Here is a 21,154-nt window from a genome sequence, read left to right as displayed (position 1 = left end):
ATGCTCTCAAGCAGACAGTTCAAAAACCTCATAGCTGAACTGGACGAAGACCTTCCCAATGATCTGCTTCTCCACTGCACTGAGAGATGGCTTTCAAGAGGTAACATGCTTTCCCGTTCTTTTGAACTTTTGGACCCAGTGAAGCTTTTTCTGGCAGAGAAACATAAGGACTATCCTGAGCTACATGACCCCCAGTGGATGTCAGATTTGGGGTTTCTCGTCGACATGCTGCATCATCTGAACAAACTGAATCTAGATCTGCAAGGGAAGTAAAAAAAATGCTGCCTGACCTGGTGCAAAGTGTTTTCACATTTGTGAACAAACAAGCTCTTCCAGACCCTTCTTCAAAAGGGAGAGCTCACACATTTTCCCTCCTTGTTGAAGGCAAATGGAGAAGCAGCTGAGGTCACAAAAAGGAGCATTGCATGCTATGCAACACTGGTTGAAAATCTGTTTCACTCAACACAATCAATCAACACTGGTTGAAGGTTGAAAAAATGGTTGAAAGTTTTGAGGACAGATTCTGCAACCTGAAGAAACAACGGCCACAGATCACATTCCTCATCAATCCTTTCACTGCTGAATCGGATTGTTTAAAAGCCCCCTTAGTGGCAGATGAAGCAGCATCCCAGTTGGAGATGATTGAACTTTGAGGATGACAGACTTAAATGTGTCTTGAGAGAAGGAACCACAGGCACAGAGTTTTGGAAAATTGTGCCCACAGACAGATACCCCATTGTCAAACAGGCTGCATTCAAGCTAATGTCAATGTTTGGATCAACTTACGTCTGTGAATCAGTTTTTTCTACACTGAAACAAGTGAAGTCAAGACATCGCTCTGTTCTTACGGACACACATGTGAAAGAGTTGCTCCGAGTGGCCACAACTGAGTACAAGCCAGACCTGAAAATGATTGTGGAAAACAAAGACTGCCAGGTGTCCCACTGAGGTAACAAGCATTACGCCTAGGTCCCCCGTCGGTGAAGTGATGCGAGTTGACAAAGTGGAAGACGCAAGGCGGCCATCTTGGATTTTGACGTGGCGACCCAATTTTCAATAGGGTTCTTCCTTATGCCTAGATACACCCACACGCCAGATTAGAAGTTGGTACTTCGCTTATTTTTCAAGATATTCCTCTCACAAGGTTCAGACATACATGGCGTCAGACACACATGGTGCCGGCCATCTTGGATTTTGACGTGGGTTGCACCCACACACCAAATTTGAATGCCGTCCTTCGCTTACGCACGCACGCACGGATGGACGGACGGACACACACGGACAGAGGGGAAAACCATAGTTCCCCTTTCGCTCCGCGGTGTGATGGGGGACAATAAACGACCTATGAAAACTGTTAAGCTTTGTATTATGATAATTATGACATAACCATCATACATATAATTATTAATTATGTCATTAGGCCTATAAGTTGCTGTTGTAGTGTGAGCATGCAGGTGTTGTGTGGCTCTTTGCAATGGTGTGAGGGTTTTTTTTGGCTCTTTATGCTGGACTGGTTAGCCACCCCTGCTCTGGAGTCTAGACAAAGATAGGTTATGCTTTTGTTTGCATACTTTAGTTTCCAGGTACCCTTCTGTACTTGGTTGTTCTACAAGCCACATATCATCTTTTTTATTATTAAAAAAAGAGGAGATAGACACTGGAAAGTGTACAAGTCGATTTTGATGGAGGTCATTCCACAATGACCTCATTTGACTATCGGTAATTGGTGCATTTCAAACAGAAGGCTCCACACCAGAGTGTAGCTGTCCAGCAGGGAATACACAACAGAACAGCACCCGTTGGTCCGATTGACAGGAAATCTTCACCATAGGTACTCCTCCACCTGTAGAATATTTTAATGATAATTATGACGTCATATATCACGTAGTACGGGCGCCATCTTGGAAAACCCGAAAAACTTTGCACCTCTATATCTCCGAAAGCGCTGCGTAGAAAGAAACGGCTCATTGTAAAGAACTCTCCATGGGGAATAACATATGTTAATGATGTGTTAATGCTCCTTTGTGACATAATTCGACGAGTACAACACTTCATCCGATCAAGATGAAATTTCTTGAGCATCATCCAGGGATAAATTGGTGGAGAAAAAAAAAAAGATGAAATCATCGTTTTCGCGGTTTGGCCGCCATATTTGTTTTAACACAAAAGCCTTGGAAATCAGCAAACCTGATCTTGAATTCCTGATCTTGGCTATCAGCAAACATTACCGCTTTACACAGAAACGGTGCAAAAACATATCCTTGCAACGACAGACCAATCAGCCTGCTCCCAATTATCAGCAAAGTCATGGAATCCATCATCGCTTCGGATATCAAATCCTTTCTCTTCTACAATGGCTTGATCTCCGATCATCAATTTGGATTCAGACCAGGTCTTTCTACTCTGGACATGCTGCTTCTGCTGTTTCAACAATGGATGGAGGTCCTCAATGCCAAACAGGAAATCAGAGCTGTCTCCCTTGACATATCACGTGCCTTCAATATGGTCTGGCACCCAGCTCTGCTCACCAAACTCTCCTCCTATGGTATCCATGGAAATCTCCACTCATGGCTTGCGGACTTCCTCTCTCGTCGTAACCAACGTGTGGCCCTAAATGGATTTCTCTCATCTCCCCTTCCTATTCTGGCTGGAGTTCCCCAAGGTAGTGTTCTGGGCCCTGTGCTATTTCTGGTCTTCATCAATGATCTCTCCAACTCTGGAAAATCCTTTCTATCTCTTTGCTGATGACTCCACTCTCTGCCGCTCCATTCCTCATCCCTCAGATCGGCAGTCTGCAGCCCCCTCACTCTCTGCAGACCTGGACAAAATCACAGACTGGTCAAACAAGTGGAACATGTCTTTCAATCCTGACAAATCTCACACTTTTACAATGTCTCTCCGAAAGGACCGACTGGACAACCCTCCCATCTACTTTCTCAACAATCCTCTCCAAGAAGTTCTGTCGCTCAAGCTTTTGGGTCTCACTATCTGCCATGATCTTTCTTAGGAAAACCATATTTCCAAGCTGGCCTCCAAAGCCAGTCGTCGACTGAGCATCCTCCGTTGTGTGAAGTCCTTCCTAGCTGAGCTCCACCACATACAAGGCTTTCATCCGCAGCTCAATGGAATACTGTTCCCCCCTCTGGGCCGGTGATCCTGCCTCACACCTAGCTCGGCTTCATGCTGTTGAAACCAAAGCTTTCAGAATCATTGGAATCTCCCGCGATGAAGCTACCTCCGAGGGCCTTTCACTCACTCACCGCAGGCAGGTTGGTGGTCTTTGTCTTCTACCGTCTCCTCTCCGGCCTTGCTCCCCCAGCTCTGTCTGTGCTGTCCCCCAAATATTCCTACAGGTTGCACAAGATCTGCCAGCAACCCTCTTATGGTTAAACTGCCAAAATCAAGACTCTCTGCTCACCTTCACTCCTTCATCCCTCTTTTCTCCCACCTCTGGAACAAACTCCCCCACTCCCTTCAATCCCACTCCTCCCTCCAGGTCTTTAAAACAGCTGTTCACCACCATCTCTTATCTACCCCCATCCAAAACCTTGATCTTTACTACCCCCGCTAATTCACCCCAGATCCACCTTTTTGAAATTCCAACTTCTTTCCTGGAAGTCCTTGCAGTGTCCATATGTTTTATACCTCTCCCACCTCCCCCAAGCCCTCTCCCTCCCACAGTTCTCTCGATATCCCTGCTCTCAAATGTTGTTCGTGTCCTTTCCCCCTCTCTTCCCATCTTGTCTACTGCTCCCCTTATTTTGTGTTTTATGTGTTGGTTTGACTTATTGTGTGATTGTTAGCTCTTTCACAAGCCTCGATCTTTTATACAAAAAAAAAGAAGTCTTAAAACCCATGAAAGACCCTTTTCATGACGTCATAGGTCATGGTTTGGTGGCTATGATTTTTTGACGAATAAAACTTTAAAAAGCCACTCCTTCAGACAGCTGAACAAATATGTTCCCCATGCCCAGCGTATACCAATACCATGCTGCTCTTGAATAATCCATGTCACATGATTTGGCAGCTGTGTTGGATTGAACGAAAATACAAAGTTAGATATCTTGAACCGCTTCATTGATCGATGTGAAACTTCAAAGTAATGTCTGTCGTAAACCAGAAAACGTGTTTAAAATGTCAATATGATTGGTCTTCCCGTCTGGCAGCCAGAAATTATTGTTTGAAGAAGAAACTCTCCTTATTAGATTCTCCAGCCATGTGAGTTTTCAATATATCTATTAATTATGTACTGTTTGAAGTCAGCGGCATCCTGTCCATTAATTACGTACTATCAGAATGTACCTTTTGACACTGGACTGTGGAGACCCATTGGACCTTTGAAGAACCTTTAAGACCCTTAAGACCACCAAGATTCCCAACATACCCTGAAGATATGAAGAACCCCTGAAGATATGAAGAAGAACCCCTGAAGATACCATGAAGAATCAGAGGACCCCAAGGACCCAAGACACCCAAAGCACTCAGAAGACCCAAAAGACTCAGATGATGCAAAAGACTCCGGGGACTCAAAAGACGTTGATGACAGCCTCATTGAAAAAAATGTTTTTAAATACAATACTGAGTTCATTTTTACAAATGCATGTATGTGTGTCTGCATATGCGTGTCTGATGAAAGTGGGGTTGTACAAAATAATGAAAGAATGTACAAAAACATCCCACAAAATACACCTCACAAACATGTCCTGGTGAGGGGTCTGCAATCTCTGATTGGTCGTTCTTGTTATATATCTGTAATATATGTGATACATTGCAGACTGGTGTAATATAATGGTGACATCCGTATGAGGACTGCACACCTGTATGATGGAAGAAGGATCAGCATCATGTCTCACGTACAGAGCTGGTCTGCCCACCTCTTCATGATCCGAACAAAGCTCAGGAATGATATGAACTCTAAGTTAAGGTGGCTGGCTTGAGATGTTAGTGTCCTGAGCGTGACAGCACAACAGGGGCTCAAAGTAACACCAGGTTGGTTGACTCAGTCTGTCGTGCTTCCAAACGAGCTTACTGAGAATGAACCATTTGAATATCCTGTGTCGTTCTGTCCAGGATTGTCTCCCAGCCAAGGAAAAACTGCCTCAGCAGCCCTGTGCATCACAAAAGGAGTGGTTCTTCTTTTTCCACTTCATTCGTAAGCAGTGCAAGTCATGGTGCCGGCGATAGCTCGCCTCGTCTTCGTGAAGAACACCGTGGGATCTTTAACATCCACTACGTAATGCCGGAAGACAGGACGCATGTGTGTGTGTATATATATATATGTATGTGTGTTTGTGTGTATGTATATATGTGTGTGTATGTGTATATATATATATGTGTTTGAGTGTATGTATATATATATATGTGTATGTGTATATATGTATGTGTGTATGTATATAATATATATATATATATGTGTATATATGTATGTGTGTTTGTGTGTGTATGTATATATATGTGTATGTGTATATATGTATGTGTGTTTGTGTGTGTATGTATATATATGTGTATGTGTATATATGTATGTGTGTTTGTGTGTGTATGTATATATATATATATATATATATATATATATATATATATATATATATATATGTGTGTATATATGTATGTGTGTTGTGTGTTTGTGTGTGTATGTATATATATATATATATATATATATATATATATATATATATATATATATATATATATATATATATGTGTGTATGTGTATATATGTATGTGTGTGTATATATATCTGTCTGTGTGTGTCCCTCCTTTCTTCTGTTCCATCTCAATCTGGTTTCTGGTCGAGCACCTCCAGGAGCCTCGACATCGTTTCCAAAATAAAAGCACACAGTGGGAGAATTGCATGAAAGCAGGTGCGTTTTTATTTTCAATTTCCATGGCCACTTCCCCTCCCCCCCCCCCCCCCCCCCCCCCGGTTGCACACGTAATATATAGACATGCCTTCAGTGCAGGATCAAGGACAAGGTTCACAAGGAATGTATTAATGAAGCCAAATGTATGATCTGATAATTATTACGAAGATCGTTTGAAGGGAAACAAAGAATAGTTTTATGACGTCGGCACAGGCACACAATAGCCTGATATTTTCAAAAGGCACCGCAATGCAACACGTCAACGAGCCAACGCCAATACGTGGGACAGCCGGCTTGACGTCCCCTCTCAAGGAAGGAAATAGGAACCACAACTGAAGAATATATATTAAATAAAGCTGGTCCCGGAGACCGCGGTCCAGTCCTCTCGTCGCTCCGTCGGTGGAATGACCCTCCAGTTGGGCGAAGGTTGCCCAGCAACGAGCCAATCAAAGTCGTCAACGAGATTCCAGTTGTCGGCGGTGGGCGAGGGGTCGGTGCCGAGCACCTGGTCCAGGGAGTCGGGAAAAGGCGCGAAGCCGACGTCATGACTCGCCTCGAGCACCGCACGGCTCGCGAGACGCACGTACACGTCACACGCCGTGCACGCGTGCACCCTGAGCTGTTGGCTACGCACGGCGAGCGTGCACCGCGCGCACCGGGACAGGAAGACCGAGGACGAGACCGGTCCGCAGACCACCGAGGAGCCCGTCACGTCCGAAACGTGCAGGGAGGCGGGCTCGCCCCGGAGCAAGACCGTGCAGTGGTCGAGCGCCGACAGGGTCACGTCTCGGCCTCGCACCTCGTGGTCGCGCATCGTCACCACCTCCCCACGGAGATCGTGCAGACCGCACAGGATCTCCTTCGGGTGGGGCTTCTTGGCGACCTCGTCTGTCACGCAAACGGCGGCTGCGTCGACCCGAGTACTCGCGGTCTTCCCGATCCGGGCGCTGAATGCGAAACGTCGTTTGGGTTTCAACCGGTCCCGGCACGAGCATACCTGGGCCTCCAGGTCGTGGAGCGCATCCTGAGCCTGCTGTACCTTGAATGGAGGCAGGTAGGCCAGTTTGGCCGACAGGACGTTCTTCATCGTCGCCAGACCGTCCCACAATCCCGTCACGTACCCGTCGGTCTCCTCAGCAGTCCGACCGCGCTCCAGGCCCGAACTCTTCAGCAGGTCCTTCAGCGAAGTCTGTTCCTTGTTGAATTGTCTCTCAAACTCTTGGACGTTCTGTTCCTTATCCTTGAATTCCTGACCTTCTTTGAGCCGCCGCTCCACACCGACAACACGGGATCGCTCCCGCTCCTCAAGCTGGTTCCGCAAAAAATCGGGAACCGCCGGCTCCGCCATAACCTTATGCGTCCTCTTCTTCCTCTTTACTGTTTAATGGCGTTTCAGAGCCGCGCCGCATTTAATATACGCAACGCAACTAAACACGTCGGCTGTAGCAAAGAAAAAATACTGCTCTATGTTATTAGCCCCGGTTCTTTTATAAAATATTAAACCGATTTGCAGAGTCGTGGTGCTTTTGGCTCAGTCTGCAAAGTGTATCCGGTACGCCTGACCAGGCATTGCGTCTTCTTCTTCCTCGTTAACACTTTTCAGAACTACGAGCCTCTATATAAGCCACGCATTTGAACGCTCGGCAAGAGCCGACGACTTCCGATAGACTTGTCGCCGGCGAAGCCGGTGTTGTCAATAAACGAGTACGTATTATGTTGAAAACCTGATTATGCCTTGGCTCGAGAATCCGAAGCGCCGTGGGCGCAGCCATCTTGCGTGGGCGGAAGTATGCATAACAAATTTAAAACGTTCATTAGGAGTTTCTTTCACCCGTCGTTCTTTGATTCACAATCTCATGAAACCTGTAATTAGTAATTAAAATACGTTAAGACCAACCTCGTTATCTTCAACGAAAATCGTCATCAAGCACCAGAACCAATGAGATTCGAGCATTTGAAAAAATATTATTACGCGTTTCGGACGGTGAAAACGGCGTCAAATATTCTAAAATTGACGAAGAATTATTTTTTAGAAATCTCGCGGCCGTCGGGGATAGTTTTTCACGGCCAGAAATACGGTATAAGCGGTTTACATATTTAGTTTATAAATACGGATAGTTTTTCACGGCCGGAAATAGCCGAAGTTGAGATGGAATTCACCGAATTAATCACTGCAAGCTAACTTCTTCTGGTGGACGAAGCTGCCGTGCCCGGAGAGTCAGAGAACCAGCCCTGGTGCCTGACAGCGACTGAAGTTAGAAGACTACACACTTACTGTGAAAACGTATGTTAAGCCCAGTTAAAAATAGGCCTTAAGCTAGCACATCGTATAGTTACTTCCTTAAGCTTCTTGTGACATTTATTGTATTGTATGCAGGTATTGCCATTGAGGAGGACTGTCTGCTCTTCTCTTTTACCAAGTCTTACCAGGTACGGTACCGACTACACCTACCTACTACCAACTACCTACCTACCTACCTACCTACCTACTACCAACTACCTACCTACCTACTACCAACTACCTAACCTACTGATGCCATGGTGATGGGTAAAATAGTGGCAAGAGGTTTTGGCTTCGCCAGCTCATTGCGGCTTTGCAGTCGGTACTAGTAGCCGGCGAAGCCGGTGTTGTCAATAAACGAGTACGTATTATGTTGAAAACCTGATTATGCCTTGGCTCGAGAATCCGAAGCGCCGTGGGCGCAGCCATCTTGCGTGGGCGGAAGTATGCATAACAAATTTAAAACGTTCATTAGGAGTTTCTTTCACCCGTCGTCGTTTGATTCACAATCTTATGCACCTCCGATGTATTAATAAAATAATTTAAGACCAACATCGGCCCGCACGGGCCTGGTTATCTTCAACAAAACGCGTCACCAAACACCGGACCCAATGAGAGTCGAGCATTTGCAAAAATATTTCTAAAATGAAAGCGCTCAATGATGGGTGCCATCGACCGGATGCGGAAGCTTGCATAAAACAATTGCGAAAAAGTTGAATAGGAGCTTGTTTCACCCGTCGTTCTTTGATTCATAAACATCTAATGAAACCTGTCATTCGTAATTAAAATAAGTTAAGACCAACCTCGTTATCTTCAACGAAAATCGTCATCAAGCACCAGAACCAATGAGATTCGAGCATTTGAAAAAACATTATTACGCGTTTCGGAGGGTGAAAACGGCGTCAAATATTCTAAAATTGACGAATAATTATTTTTTAGAAATCTTGCGGCCATACGGGATAGTTTTTCACGGCCAGAAATACGGTATAAGCGGTTTACATATTTAGTTTAGAAATACGGATAGTTTTTCACGGCCGGAAATATCCGAAGTTGAGACGGAATTCTTCACCGAATTAATCACTGCGACGCCGGGAACTGCGACGGGAATCACTGCGACGCCGGGAACGAGGTTGGTGCAAAACAACCGAATCACGCGTAAGCATATGCTGCTCGAATTAGTTCTCATCATATGCTCAAATTTCCTAAGCTAAATCGTCATTGCTTTGGGCACTGTGAAACGTATCAAGTCACTCGCTTACTGCACAGCGAAAAAGTACGAGCACTTGAACAACGTGTTTTTCGACTCGATTCTGCAAAACGCCCGCCATGTCACTCGGTCAAAGCCAAAACGTGGAACAATGTTTCGCCTCCATTCTTCATCGCCACACCGACCTATCAGATGTGGCATGAAGGACGACGTTTATGCTTAACCACGACATAAATGTACCCAAGTCTTGGGTCCCCAAGCTAATTCGTGAGAAAGTGTCATGTGACTCCTGCTCATTCACCAGGTTACAATCTACACTGTTTCAATTACCAGTTTAAGTCTACACTTTAACTGTACACTGCTAAATTTCTCTAAAGCGTGTAAAGACCTTTGAGTGCTCGCACCAGCATATATGTGTTGTTGAGGATGTTCAAGAGTACTTTCAGGTCACTATCAGCGTCTATCACCTTCTTTTCGCGATAAAAACAATGTTCTCACGAAACGTAATTGGAAAGTAAACCACTCTGGGCCATTTTCGAAATTTTTCTCTTCTTTAGTGGTAGACCTGAAAAGCCGAATTAGGCTTCAATCCCATGCTCCCATGCTCAGTAGGTTTGTGTGATTTATGATGTTGTCCTGCACCTACCGGTCTAAGCGGTTTACATAAAGAAGGAAAGCTCGGTTTGATTAACGAGTCACACATTGCCGTTGAAACGGCGCTATCGTCTGATCTGTCGGCACTGATCTTACTGCAAGCTAACTTCTTCTGGTGGAGGAAGCCGCAGTGCCCGGAGAGAACCAGCCCTGACAGTGACTGAAGTTAGAAGACTACACACATACTATGAAAACGTATGTTAAGCCCAGTTAAAATTTCTTAAAATAGGCCCTAAACTAGCACATCGTATAGTTACTTCCTTCAGCTTCTTGTGACATTTATTGTATTTTAGGTATTGGGGAGGACTGTCTGCTCTTCTCTTTTACCAATTCTTACCAGGTACGGTACCTACTACACCTACCTACTACCAACTACCTAACCTACTGATGGGTAAAATAGTGGCAAGCGGTTTTGGCTTCGCCGGCTCATTGCGGCTTTGCAGTCGGTACTAGTAGCCGGCGAAGCCGGTGTTGTCAATAAACGAGTACGTATTATGTTGAAAACCTGATTATCCCTTGGCTCGAGAATCTGAAGCGCCGTGGGCGCAGCCATCTTGCGTGGGCGGAAGTATGCATAACAAATTTAAAACGTTCATTAGGAGTTTCTTTCACCCGTCGTCGTTTGATTCACAATCTTATGCACCTCCGATGTATTAATAAAATTATTTAAGACCAACATCGGCCCGCACGGGCCTGGTTATCTTCAACAAAACGCGTCACCAAACACCGGACCCAATGAGAGTCGAGCATTTGCAAAAATATGTCTAAAATGAAAGCGCTCAATGATGGGCGCCATCGACCGGATGCGGAAGTTTGCATAAAACAATTGCGAAAAAGTTCAATAGGAGCTTGTTTCACCCGTCGTTCTTTGATTCCTAATCTAATGAAACCTCTCATTAGTAATTAAAATACGTTAAGACCAACCTCGTTATCTTCAGCGAAAATCGTCATCAAACACCAGAACCAATTATTATTACGCGTTTCGGACGGTGAAAACGGTGTCAAATATTCTAAAATTGACGAAGAATTATTTTTTAGAAATCTCGCGGCCGTACGGGATAGTTTGTCACGGCCAGAAATACGGTATAAGCGGTTTACATATTTAGTTTAGAAATACGGATCGTTTTTCACGGTCGGAAATATCCGAAGTTGAGATGGAAAAGATAAACATCAAGATAAACAGCTCAAAGATGAGCTGGAAAAGCCTGCCAGCCCTCCTTTCATAAAAATAGATTTAAAAATCTTTCCCATTATCAAAATTAAACGTATCCTGTGTATAGTAATTTCCAGCTGTATTTTGAAAGTACTATTTCAATGGAGCTATTGATTCCTCTGTTAATACTCTGTGATATAAACTGTTTGTTCTTTGAGCTTTGTCTTCTCAAAGGTATTTCCATTGCTTTCCCACTTTCTCTACACTCCATTTGGTAGCACATTTTGTCCTCCAAGAAATTGAATTGCCAATGCCGGAATGTTTTATTGCTTCTTGCTCAATGAATGCAGATGCATAATGCTCTATTGAAGGCCGATGCTCTTCTTATAAATCGCAAACGACTGAGAAAAATCCACTGTAGTTAGTAATGTTTATGTTGAAAGGCAATGGCAACTAATATTTGTCATGAGAATAGAGGCTCAGCATATTTGGGTGCGGAGGAAGGATGGAAGATGGCTGGTTGTGGAGTCTATAGTAGACAGTAAGTGTGGGCAGTATGACCTAGTGCACGTCGTTGTTACTTTTTGTCATGAAATGCAAATGACGTGTGATGATGTGTGATGTATATGAGTGTTGTGACTCTGGCGTGTAGGAGGGGTAGCAAGTGTGGGTGGATTGTGGTGGGGGAATGTTGAAGGAGAGGTGGAAGACCTCATTGTAAGACTTTTTTTCTGGAGTAAGATGTACTGCTGCCCAGTTCCGACCTTCATTACAAGGTAGATGAGCTTTTTTCAGCTGATGTTTGGTACTATATATATATATATATATATATATATATATATATATATATATATATATATATATATATATATATATATAAGGCTGTCACCTTACAATCATATGAGTAATTATAAGTCTGTTCTTAGTAACCTCAACTACCAAATTGGGTGTAGAACGTTGGTGAAACGTGTAATCAGATGAAAGCTTTTACCATCATCTAGCTCATCATTGATCAATTATTGCTTTGCCTCTCATTTCTTTGCACAAATTTGCCATTGTTTGTTTTGTCAGTTTGACGTTTCAGACTAAGCACTTGTCTCATGATTCCATGACAGTTTCTCTAATACCACATACTGTGTTGATTTGTCAGTTCTCTTCTAATGACCATGTCATTCTTGTTCGAGCTTCTTAAATGCTCAAGAATAAAAAATGCTTGCATTCCTTTCGACAAATGCACAGATACCCCAATCCAGGAACTTAGACATCAGTGTGTTCCTGTAGTTTATACATTCCACATTAAGGCTCACCAGGCTCACATTTTGGGCAATTCATACATTTTCAAAGCTAAGCTTTTGTTTCTGTAAAATTATTAGTGATTTCAGATCATGAAACCACCAACTGATTTAAACACAACCAATTAAACATTAATTTCTTTCTCCATCTTATTTTCTACGGATCTCTGGACAACTGGTCACAGCTGAAAATTTATTGCAGTGGTTGTGCTCGGGGTGTGCCTGGGAAGGATTGAGGCAGAAAAATAAAATTCATAGGCTGGGGGTTCAGGGTTGGGAGAGGACCCCACCCAATTCTCTCTATGTAAATATGTATGACACAGCACCAAACCCGGTGGTAGAGGGGGTGTTACCAATCATACTAATATATGCTAATTGTGTAGGAATTATGCAATCTGCAAGACCGGTTCTTCGTTACCTGGATGAAAAAATTAATCACATTGAGATTTGAAGACTATCAGTAGATGTGTCCGATGTTGGCATGTATATGCTGCATACCCCTTCAAAATCAGATTACCTTCATTTTTTACTTTGATACCGGGTCATTTGTGGTGACTGATCTAGACATAATCTCTGTCGTCTTAGACATCTGTCACCATTGACGTCTGTCGTCATAGGCGTCATCGTCGTCGTCATCATCATCTTAACTCCGATGGGTTTTTTTTATTTATTTAAAATTTGCCCAACATAAGGCTGAGAGGCACTAAATACGAAGGTCTACAGAGAAGAAGAAGAAGAAGACGAAAAACGCTTAGTCCTGAAACAACGAAACCTCTTCACAGGAGCACTGTGCAGGAGGGGGGTAACTACGCCAGGTGGAAAAAATTAATTTTCTCACCCCCATCGGATGTTTTTTTCGGAGGCATCATCTCCATGCTGGATGGCCATTGGCTCCCATAGAGAGCTCACCCACCCTTTGGCAGGTGTTGCTTTTGGTCCTGGCAGGTGTCACAGTCACCGTCTTCACTAGCGAAGACAGTGAGGGGTGCCGGTTTAGTGAACATCAACTTGACCATGCGGCAGGTAGCACTGGTTTACGCGTTACCAGTGGCAGTCCCAAAAGACTGACTTGACCTAATAACTTGGTGTGACAAACAATTCCTGAATTTAAAAGAAAATCCAGAATACCAGGTGGTGAGGGGGATGCTCATTGCCAGATTTTCAAATGTTATAACCTGAAGATGCACAACGATAACATGATTGGATATTTTGACACCTTGCCATAGGGTGATAGGGTGACTGTGACACCCTGCCAGGACTAAAGGCAACACCTGACAAAGCGCGGATGAGCTCCAGTAAGGAGCCAACGGCCATCCAGGAAGGAGATGGTGTCTCCTAAAAAACACCCATCCGGTTTGAACCGTTTTCAAGTCGTACCAAAGACTTTTAAAATGGTACGGGCTGCTTCCTTGCTTGAAAAGGTAGAGCACGGACAATCTCCATCGGTTAAAATCCATGGGGAGGAGGAAATTCCTCTTGAGGAAATGCCCCGCTGAGTACCGTGAGAAAGGCGGCGCCATTGTTACATCACTGGGAAATGACGGGAAATGATGACAGTGACAGCACTTGCCCCAAGCTCAGTGGCTGTGTTAAGTGTTTGTGACATCAGTTTGTCCGTGTGTGTGTGTGTGCGTGTGTGTGTCAGCTCTATTACGAGCCTTTGCCCAAGTATTTAAAAAAAGAAAAAAAAAAGTGATGTTAACATCCGAATGGCCTATGAGAGACCTACAGTGCATTCAGAAAGTATTCAGACCCTTTTGCTTTTTTCACATTTTGATATGTTGCAGCCTTTTGCTGAAATCGTTTAAATTCATTTTTTCCCTCATCAATCTACACTCAATACCCCATAATGACAAAGAGAAAACAGGATTTTAGAAAGTTTTGCAAATTTATTTAAAAAAACAAACTGAAATATCACATTGACATAAGTATTCATACCCTTTGCAATGACACTTGAAATTTAGCTCAGGTGCCTCCCATTTCTCTTGATCATCTTTGAGATGTTTCTACACCTTGATTGGAGTCCACCTGTGGTAAATGCAATTGATTGGACATGATTTGGAAAGGCACACACCTGTCTGTATAAGGTCTCACAGCTGACAATGCATATCAGAGCAAAAACCAAGCCATGAGGTCGAAGGAACTGCCTGCAGAGCTCAGAGACTGGATTGTGTCGAGGCACAGATCTGGGATTTATGGCAGAGTGGCCAGACGGAAGCCTCTCCTCAGTGAAAGATACATGAAAGCCCGCTTGAAGTTTGCAAAAAAGAACCTTAAGGACTCTCAGACTGTGAGAAACAAGATTCTGTAGGCTTTCATGTGTCTTTCACTGAGGAGACGCTTCCGTCTGGCCACTCTGCCATAAAGCCCAGATCGGTGGAGTGTTGCAGTGATGGCTGTCCTTCTGGAAGTTTCTCCCATCTCCACACAGGATCTCCCGAGCTCAGCCAGAGTGACCATCGGGTTCTTGGTCACCTCTCTTACCAAGGCCCTTCTCCCCCGATTGCTCAGTTTGGCCGGGCGGCCAGCTCTAGGAAGAGTCCTGGTTGTTCCAAGCTTCTTCCATTTAAGAATTATGGAGGCCACTGTGCTCTTGGGAACCTTCAATGCAGCAGAAAATTTTTTGTACGCTTCCCCAAATCTGTGCCTCGACACAATCCTGTCTCTGAGCTCTGCAGGCAGTTCCTTCGACCTCATGGCTTGGTTTTTGCTCTGATATGCATTGTCAGGTGTGAGACCATATATAGGCAGGTGTGTGCCTTTCCAAATCATGTCCAATCAAATGAATTTACCACAGGCAGGGGCGGATCTAGGATTTCCAATAAGGAGGGGCGCAACTGATGAGGGCGAAGCCCTAATGCGAGGGCCGTAGGCCCGAAGCCTGTAGCGGCGCGTCTGGTGGTCCTCTCCCAGGAAAATTTGAAAATTATACTGCTTTAGATGCGTTTTCCTGCAATCTGGGAAATATTCATGCCTCAATTTTAGGCTTTTTATCCCCGTATCTTTTGATTTGGGGGATTGATTTTGAAAAACGGGATTCGAAATTAGATGGAAAACATACACAGTCAGACAGAAAAAGTACTTGTGTAAGTGATAAAACAGAAAGATTTATTTAGCAGAAGTGCTCAGTCATGAGGGTGAATGAATGATTATCCAGAGCATCACATTATGGAAATAATTAATCCACAGTCACTGAAATCCTCTACCCATGGAACAATACAATCGGACCAGTTTTATAATCACCACCGATTCATCAAATCAAATGCGTCCTTGTCGCAACTGTCCCGTTTTATTTGACTTTTCACCGAGTGGATTTACGAAGAGCACCCTCCGTGGATATCTATTGGTGTATGCGTCAATGATTTTGTTATAGTCAAGTCGGATATCACGATGGATGTAGAGCAGGACAAGGCCGGTTAAAGCGATCCTCCGACATCATGCTCCGATAGTCCGTCTTGACGTAACGGAGGGCAGAATTCGCTCTCTCAACTGCAGCACTTGTTGCAGCCGCGCACAGCAGAATACTCAGCACCCGAGGTACGCTTGGGAACAAATTCCTCACCCCATCTGAAGCCACGCGTTTCAATGTGTCTGAAACTGTTGTCGGTAGGTTTCCCTCAGAAGACCAGTAACGGCCCCATGGCTTGAGTTCCTGGTGTAATGTCAGCCTACTTGATGAAAAATCGGCATTCTATTGGCCTGGTTTAAGCCTGTTGCCGGTTACACTTACCCTTCTTGGGTCGAAAAATAACGAACAAAGTACGCTGTTTATTCGCGTGTTTCTTTGACATGATGTTAAGCCAAATCTCCACTGGACGATTTTTACAGCGATCGACGACATATTTCGAGACGAAACAGCCATAGCCTATCTCCACATGTTGACAATTTTTAAAACTATTCTATCACGCAGTGCGTTATCTTCTGAAATTATATTGGTTAAGTAAGTGCAGCGCCAGCGGCGACATCAAAGCTCAGGCAGCTAAGCGAAAACGGCTCTTTCTAAAATCAAAAGAAGGGGGGGGCGTGCGCCACTTGCGGCCCCCTCTAAATCCGCCTCTGACAGGTGGACTCCAATCAAGGTGTAGAAACATCTCAAAGATGATCAAGAGAAATGGGAGGCACCTGAGCTAAATTTCGAGTGTCATAGCAAAGGGTATGAATACTTATGTCAATGTGATATTTCAGTTTTTTCTTTTTAATAAATTTGCAAAACTTTGTAAAATCCTGTTTTCTCTTTGTCATTATGGGGTATTGAGTGTAGATTGATGAGGGAAAAAATGAATATAAACGATTTCAGCACAAGGCTGCAACATAACAAAATATGAAAAAAGTGAAGGGGTCTGAATACTTTCTGAATGCACTGTATATATATATATGTATAGCTTTTGAAGTTTCTTTAGTTTACTTATCTTACTTGTTTGTTTCCCTATTATTTTCACCCAGTTCCAGTCCCCTGACTTATTACCCCTGAACTCTGACCTTCCCTCTCGAAAGCAGCCATTTTCACCCCATGTGCTCCCTGATGCCTGAACCCACTCTGATACATGCACATGCACCTCTGACTCCCTACCACACTATATTAACCCTCACGCCTATCCCATCTCTGCATTTTGCTTGAATTCAGAGTTAACCACAAAACCTTAGCTTGTCCTTGCTTCCCACATGGTTTGCATACTTTATTGAGCGTTCTATAGATTCCATCCATTGTTCTGCCTGTCTGCTAAATGCAGATCGACACTAGCCTTCACAAGGAAGACTAGTCCCTCATTCTTATACGATTTGACATGCAGTTCTGTTTTGAAAATAACAGCACTTGATGAACTGACCATAATGGATTTTTAAAATTGAAAGATATATCAAAATATATAAATTTCACTTTTCATTGCCTTTGGTTGAAATTTGTTCGTTATTGTGGGATGGTACACATAATGTTCTAATGTGTAATTGCAACAAGTGTTATTATAGGACTTAATTGTATGTGAAATACATTTGACCTTTTTGTCAGATCTGTCAAAGGCAGAGGGTTGGATATTTTAAAATAATATGCTACACAAAATGAGTAAACAGAACTTTCATTTCATTTCATTTCATTCATTTCGGTTTATTGTAAGCATTAAACACTGGACAAGGCATTCCGAAGACTGAAATTTGTCAAGTTTACAATAATAAAATAGGACAAGTCAGGAGACGACGATGGTTCACAAGCGAGCGGTATTCAATGACAAAGGACGGACTATAACCGAAACAGGCCCGGACTGGGGGGTCGGGAGCCCATGTGGCAGGTGTCGGCCCACGACATGCGGTGTACATGCCTATTTACAAAGGGCCCCAATGCGCTGTGTGCGCAGGCCTTTAAGAGCCAGCTGTATGTAATTGTGTGTGGTGCTGGCCTGGAAATGTCAAAACGAAGGTTACTGACCTTCAAATGAGATAGAAAATAATGTATAATCAGTTATGAGGTTAGTTAGCTACACAATACCGAAAATTCGGTTCGATTCCGACAACTTTGAAACTTTGACCTTTGTGACCTTCAAAGGTCAAAGGTCGAAGATTCTGAAATTTGTTGGAAAACTTGTATTTCATGATGTATGTGATAATTGATCATGTACGACATTTCACCCTATCAGAAAGCAAACAATGTAATAAAACCATCAAAAATCTACTTTTCTAAATTTCGTGACCTTGTGACCTTGACCTTGGGGCGAAAATGAAAAATCGAGCTCCGTGGGGCTGGACACATGACATTGGCCGAACCAAATACCGAAACCCTTGTCAGATTCCACCAAACCCCTCAGAGAAGATGTAGCTTGAACTCGATTACCCCCTTAAAATACATCTTTTTCGGGCATCGCTCCGCCCACAATGGCCACATACGCCCACTCTAGGCAGGACACAACTAGATCATGATATCAACCTCCCACCCAAGTTTCATCAAGATCGGATGATATCATCGGGTAGTTATGCTGCGGACAGACAGACAGACAGACAGACGCACACCCATGACGAATATAGTGGTCACTTGATAACACTTACAAATGTATCTAAAAATAATAATAATCATATAAAATTACATTAATGTACATATTATGTATCAAAATAAGTGTATGGAATAAACAAACATACATAATCAACATACACAGTCATAATCAAACAACAATAAAAAATAACAAATTCGAACAAAATAACCTAAAATAGCAGAAAACTTAAGAAGAACAACAAACAGATATTATGCATGTAATTGATTTTATTCACATACATAACAGAATTAAAGCATTTCAGTCAAAAAAGGAATTGTTGAATTCTCGTATCTTTGAGTCTTACACTGAGGTAGGTCAAGATGTTGAGCATTTCTGAGTTGCATATTATATCGAGACACAGATTTTTGGTTAGGAGGAAGAATGTCACGATGACAATCACATTTTAGAATGAAAGTTTTACTGACAAACCAATACTACTTAATGTTATTGTGGCAGCTTGCAGTATATAATGTTAACCAGCTCACCATGTGTGTTGAGAACCGAGCCAAATGTGTCATACCCAACATGAGACTGCAATCTCCCTGCCAGTACCAAAAATCTATTGCCTTACAAATAGGATATTAAGATTTCTCAGATCACTGTCAGAATAAATCTATTTTGCAAATTTCACTTGGCAAAAGAGCAGCAAACCTTGATGAAAACGACCTTGATGAGACGTCCAACTATTGTGTAAGTTATAAAGTTGAATAATGTATTTCTCTTTTGATCCTTGATCAATTGCACAATATTTTTTTTGCTGCTTTTAATTCCCATAAAACTGCATGATGAGGTGTGTAATTACATTATTGTTACCTCCGCTTCTGAAGGTGGGTGGAGATTATGTTTTCACCCATGTCTGTTTGTCTGTTTGTGAACAAAATATCTCAAAAGATTGTGGACTGATTCGGAAAAGATTGGTGGATATGTTGGGTATGTGACGAGGAAGAATTGGTTCAATTTTGGTGAAGATTCGAATCCAAATCTGGATCAGAGAATTTTTTTTTTTTTTTTGCTGATTCTTCACTTTTGAGTGATATGGCCAAAGCGACATATGGCATGATATTTCAAAAAGTTGTGGACGACTTGTGACAAAACTTGGTGAATGCATCGGTTAGGCGACAAGAACAAGCGATGAGATTTTGGTTCAGTTCTGAATCCAGATCAGATCTATCAGTGGGATACAAAACGTAAACTGTTGAGCCTGGCGGAGGTGTGCGCTCTACCAAGTGCCATTCTAGTTAGCTGCATTTCATGTCGTGATGGACAATTATAATAAATGTGCAGAGCAGAATTTCCACCTCCAAAGATACACTGCCATGTTTCTTGTTATGAAAATAAATACATCAATACCTCATATATGACATACTTGAGCCAATGTTCTCTGTTAGCTTATTGGTGATGTATGTATATTGATGATGCCAATGCAATGTGATGTAATTGTGATGATGTTCTGATAAATTTTGCATTTGTGCCTGACAGTGACTACACAACTTTGTGCTGAGTCTTCATCATTAAAGCATTCTTCATTACAGGCTGTGCTGCATCTCAATGCCTTCCCCAAATGTAAAAAGCTTCCACATTAACCAAACGGAATTGAAGGAGACAACCAACCAACCAATCACATCTCACAGGCAAAAACCATTGATGATTGTTTTTGTTCCTGTCTTTTTATCTTGCTGATGGAAAAGGGCAAGGAGCAGGAGATGGAGAAGAGGAGGCATTGTAAAGAGACAATATACATGTGGAGAAATGCCTTGCACATAACAATTCATAAACGTAAACCTACCTGTCTGCTCATCCTAGATATCTAGATCTTTTTTTTATCACTTCTGCCTCAAGGTGCTTATCCATCATCGTTTAAGATGATCAAGTACCCTTACTCTCGCACAAACCAATCTGGCAAACTTCCACATTCCAGCAAATTTTCAAAAGAGAAAGTCCCCCTTTTATGCTGTTTTCCATCTCCTTTTCCTTAATGAATCCTTGCCCTCTAGTTTTTAAAAACTATTTCCACAAAATTAATCTCGTGTCTCAACTTTAATTATAACGTCTTAAAAATTGAATCTTTTTCAATTCAAAGTTTGGCTCATTCACGAATCTTTGCTTTTTGTAAATAAATACCATCAGATCCCCTTGTAATCCTTCCCTGAATGAAAGACATCATAGATATTTAAGATACTGGAATGAATGAATGATCGTTTTAAGGCCCATTTTCCCCGCTAGAGTGGGGTTTAGCCTTGCGGGGCCCATGACAATCATGGTTCCCTGTTTGAGGGAATGTTGTTATGGCCGGATGCCCTTCCTGACGCCAGCCTCCTGCGATGCGCAGGGATACCGTGTACCTATTCTAAATCAGGGTACACACTGGGACCATTCATCCCAGCAAGCTGGTACTAAATTTGCCGACCTCGGAGGGATTAATTCAGCGATCGACCGGGATACGAACTCAGGATCCCAGGATCCCAAGCCTGCACCCTAACCGCTAGGCAACACCAGCCTTCATGCTTAATTTACTGGACCTTAATTAACTGGATTATATCGGAATTCAAGATAAATATTTGATGGTTTAAGGTTATAAAAATAATGCCTCTTTGAATGAATGATATATTTTAACAATATATGGTTGGAAATTTTACACAACGCAACATTAACATTGAAGTCCTGACCTTGAATACTCTTCCCACAAAAG

At 42.9% G+C, this 21,154-nt stretch overlaps 1 protein-coding gene and 1 long non-coding RNA gene across 2 annotated transcripts; one reads left to right on the top strand and one right to left on the bottom strand.

Annotated features, from left to right (window-relative positions):
- Positions 1-5,855: 5,855 nt before the first annotated feature.
- On the bottom strand, positions 5,856-7,304 carry TBCC (tubulin folding cofactor C). The gene has a single exon (XM_068103322.2). The coding sequence runs from the start codon at positions 7,207-7,209 to the stop codon at positions 6,208-6,210; it is 1,002 nt and encodes a 333-aa protein (XP_067959423.2). The 5' UTR covers positions 7,210-7,304; the 3' UTR covers positions 5,856-6,207.
- A 681-nt stretch (positions 7,305-7,985) lies between these two features.
- On the top strand, positions 7,986-20,146 carry LOC137417413 (uncharacterized). Its single transcript, XR_013623736.1, has 3 exons — positions 7,986-8,145; positions 8,239-8,291; positions 19,945-20,146. It is a non-coding gene; the product is annotated as an uncharacterized LOC137417413 (long non-coding RNA).
- Positions 20,147-21,154: the final 1,008 nt, after the last annotated feature.

This window comes from Myxine glutinosa, chromosome 6 (genome assembly GCF_964187855.1).
Source record: "Myxine glutinosa chromosome 6, kmMyxGlut1.1, whole genome shotgun sequence".
Lineage (NCBI taxonomy): Eukaryota > Metazoa > Chordata > Myxini > Myxiniformes > Myxinidae > Myxine > Myxine glutinosa.
This window is presented reverse-complemented; position numbering and strand designations above follow the sequence as displayed.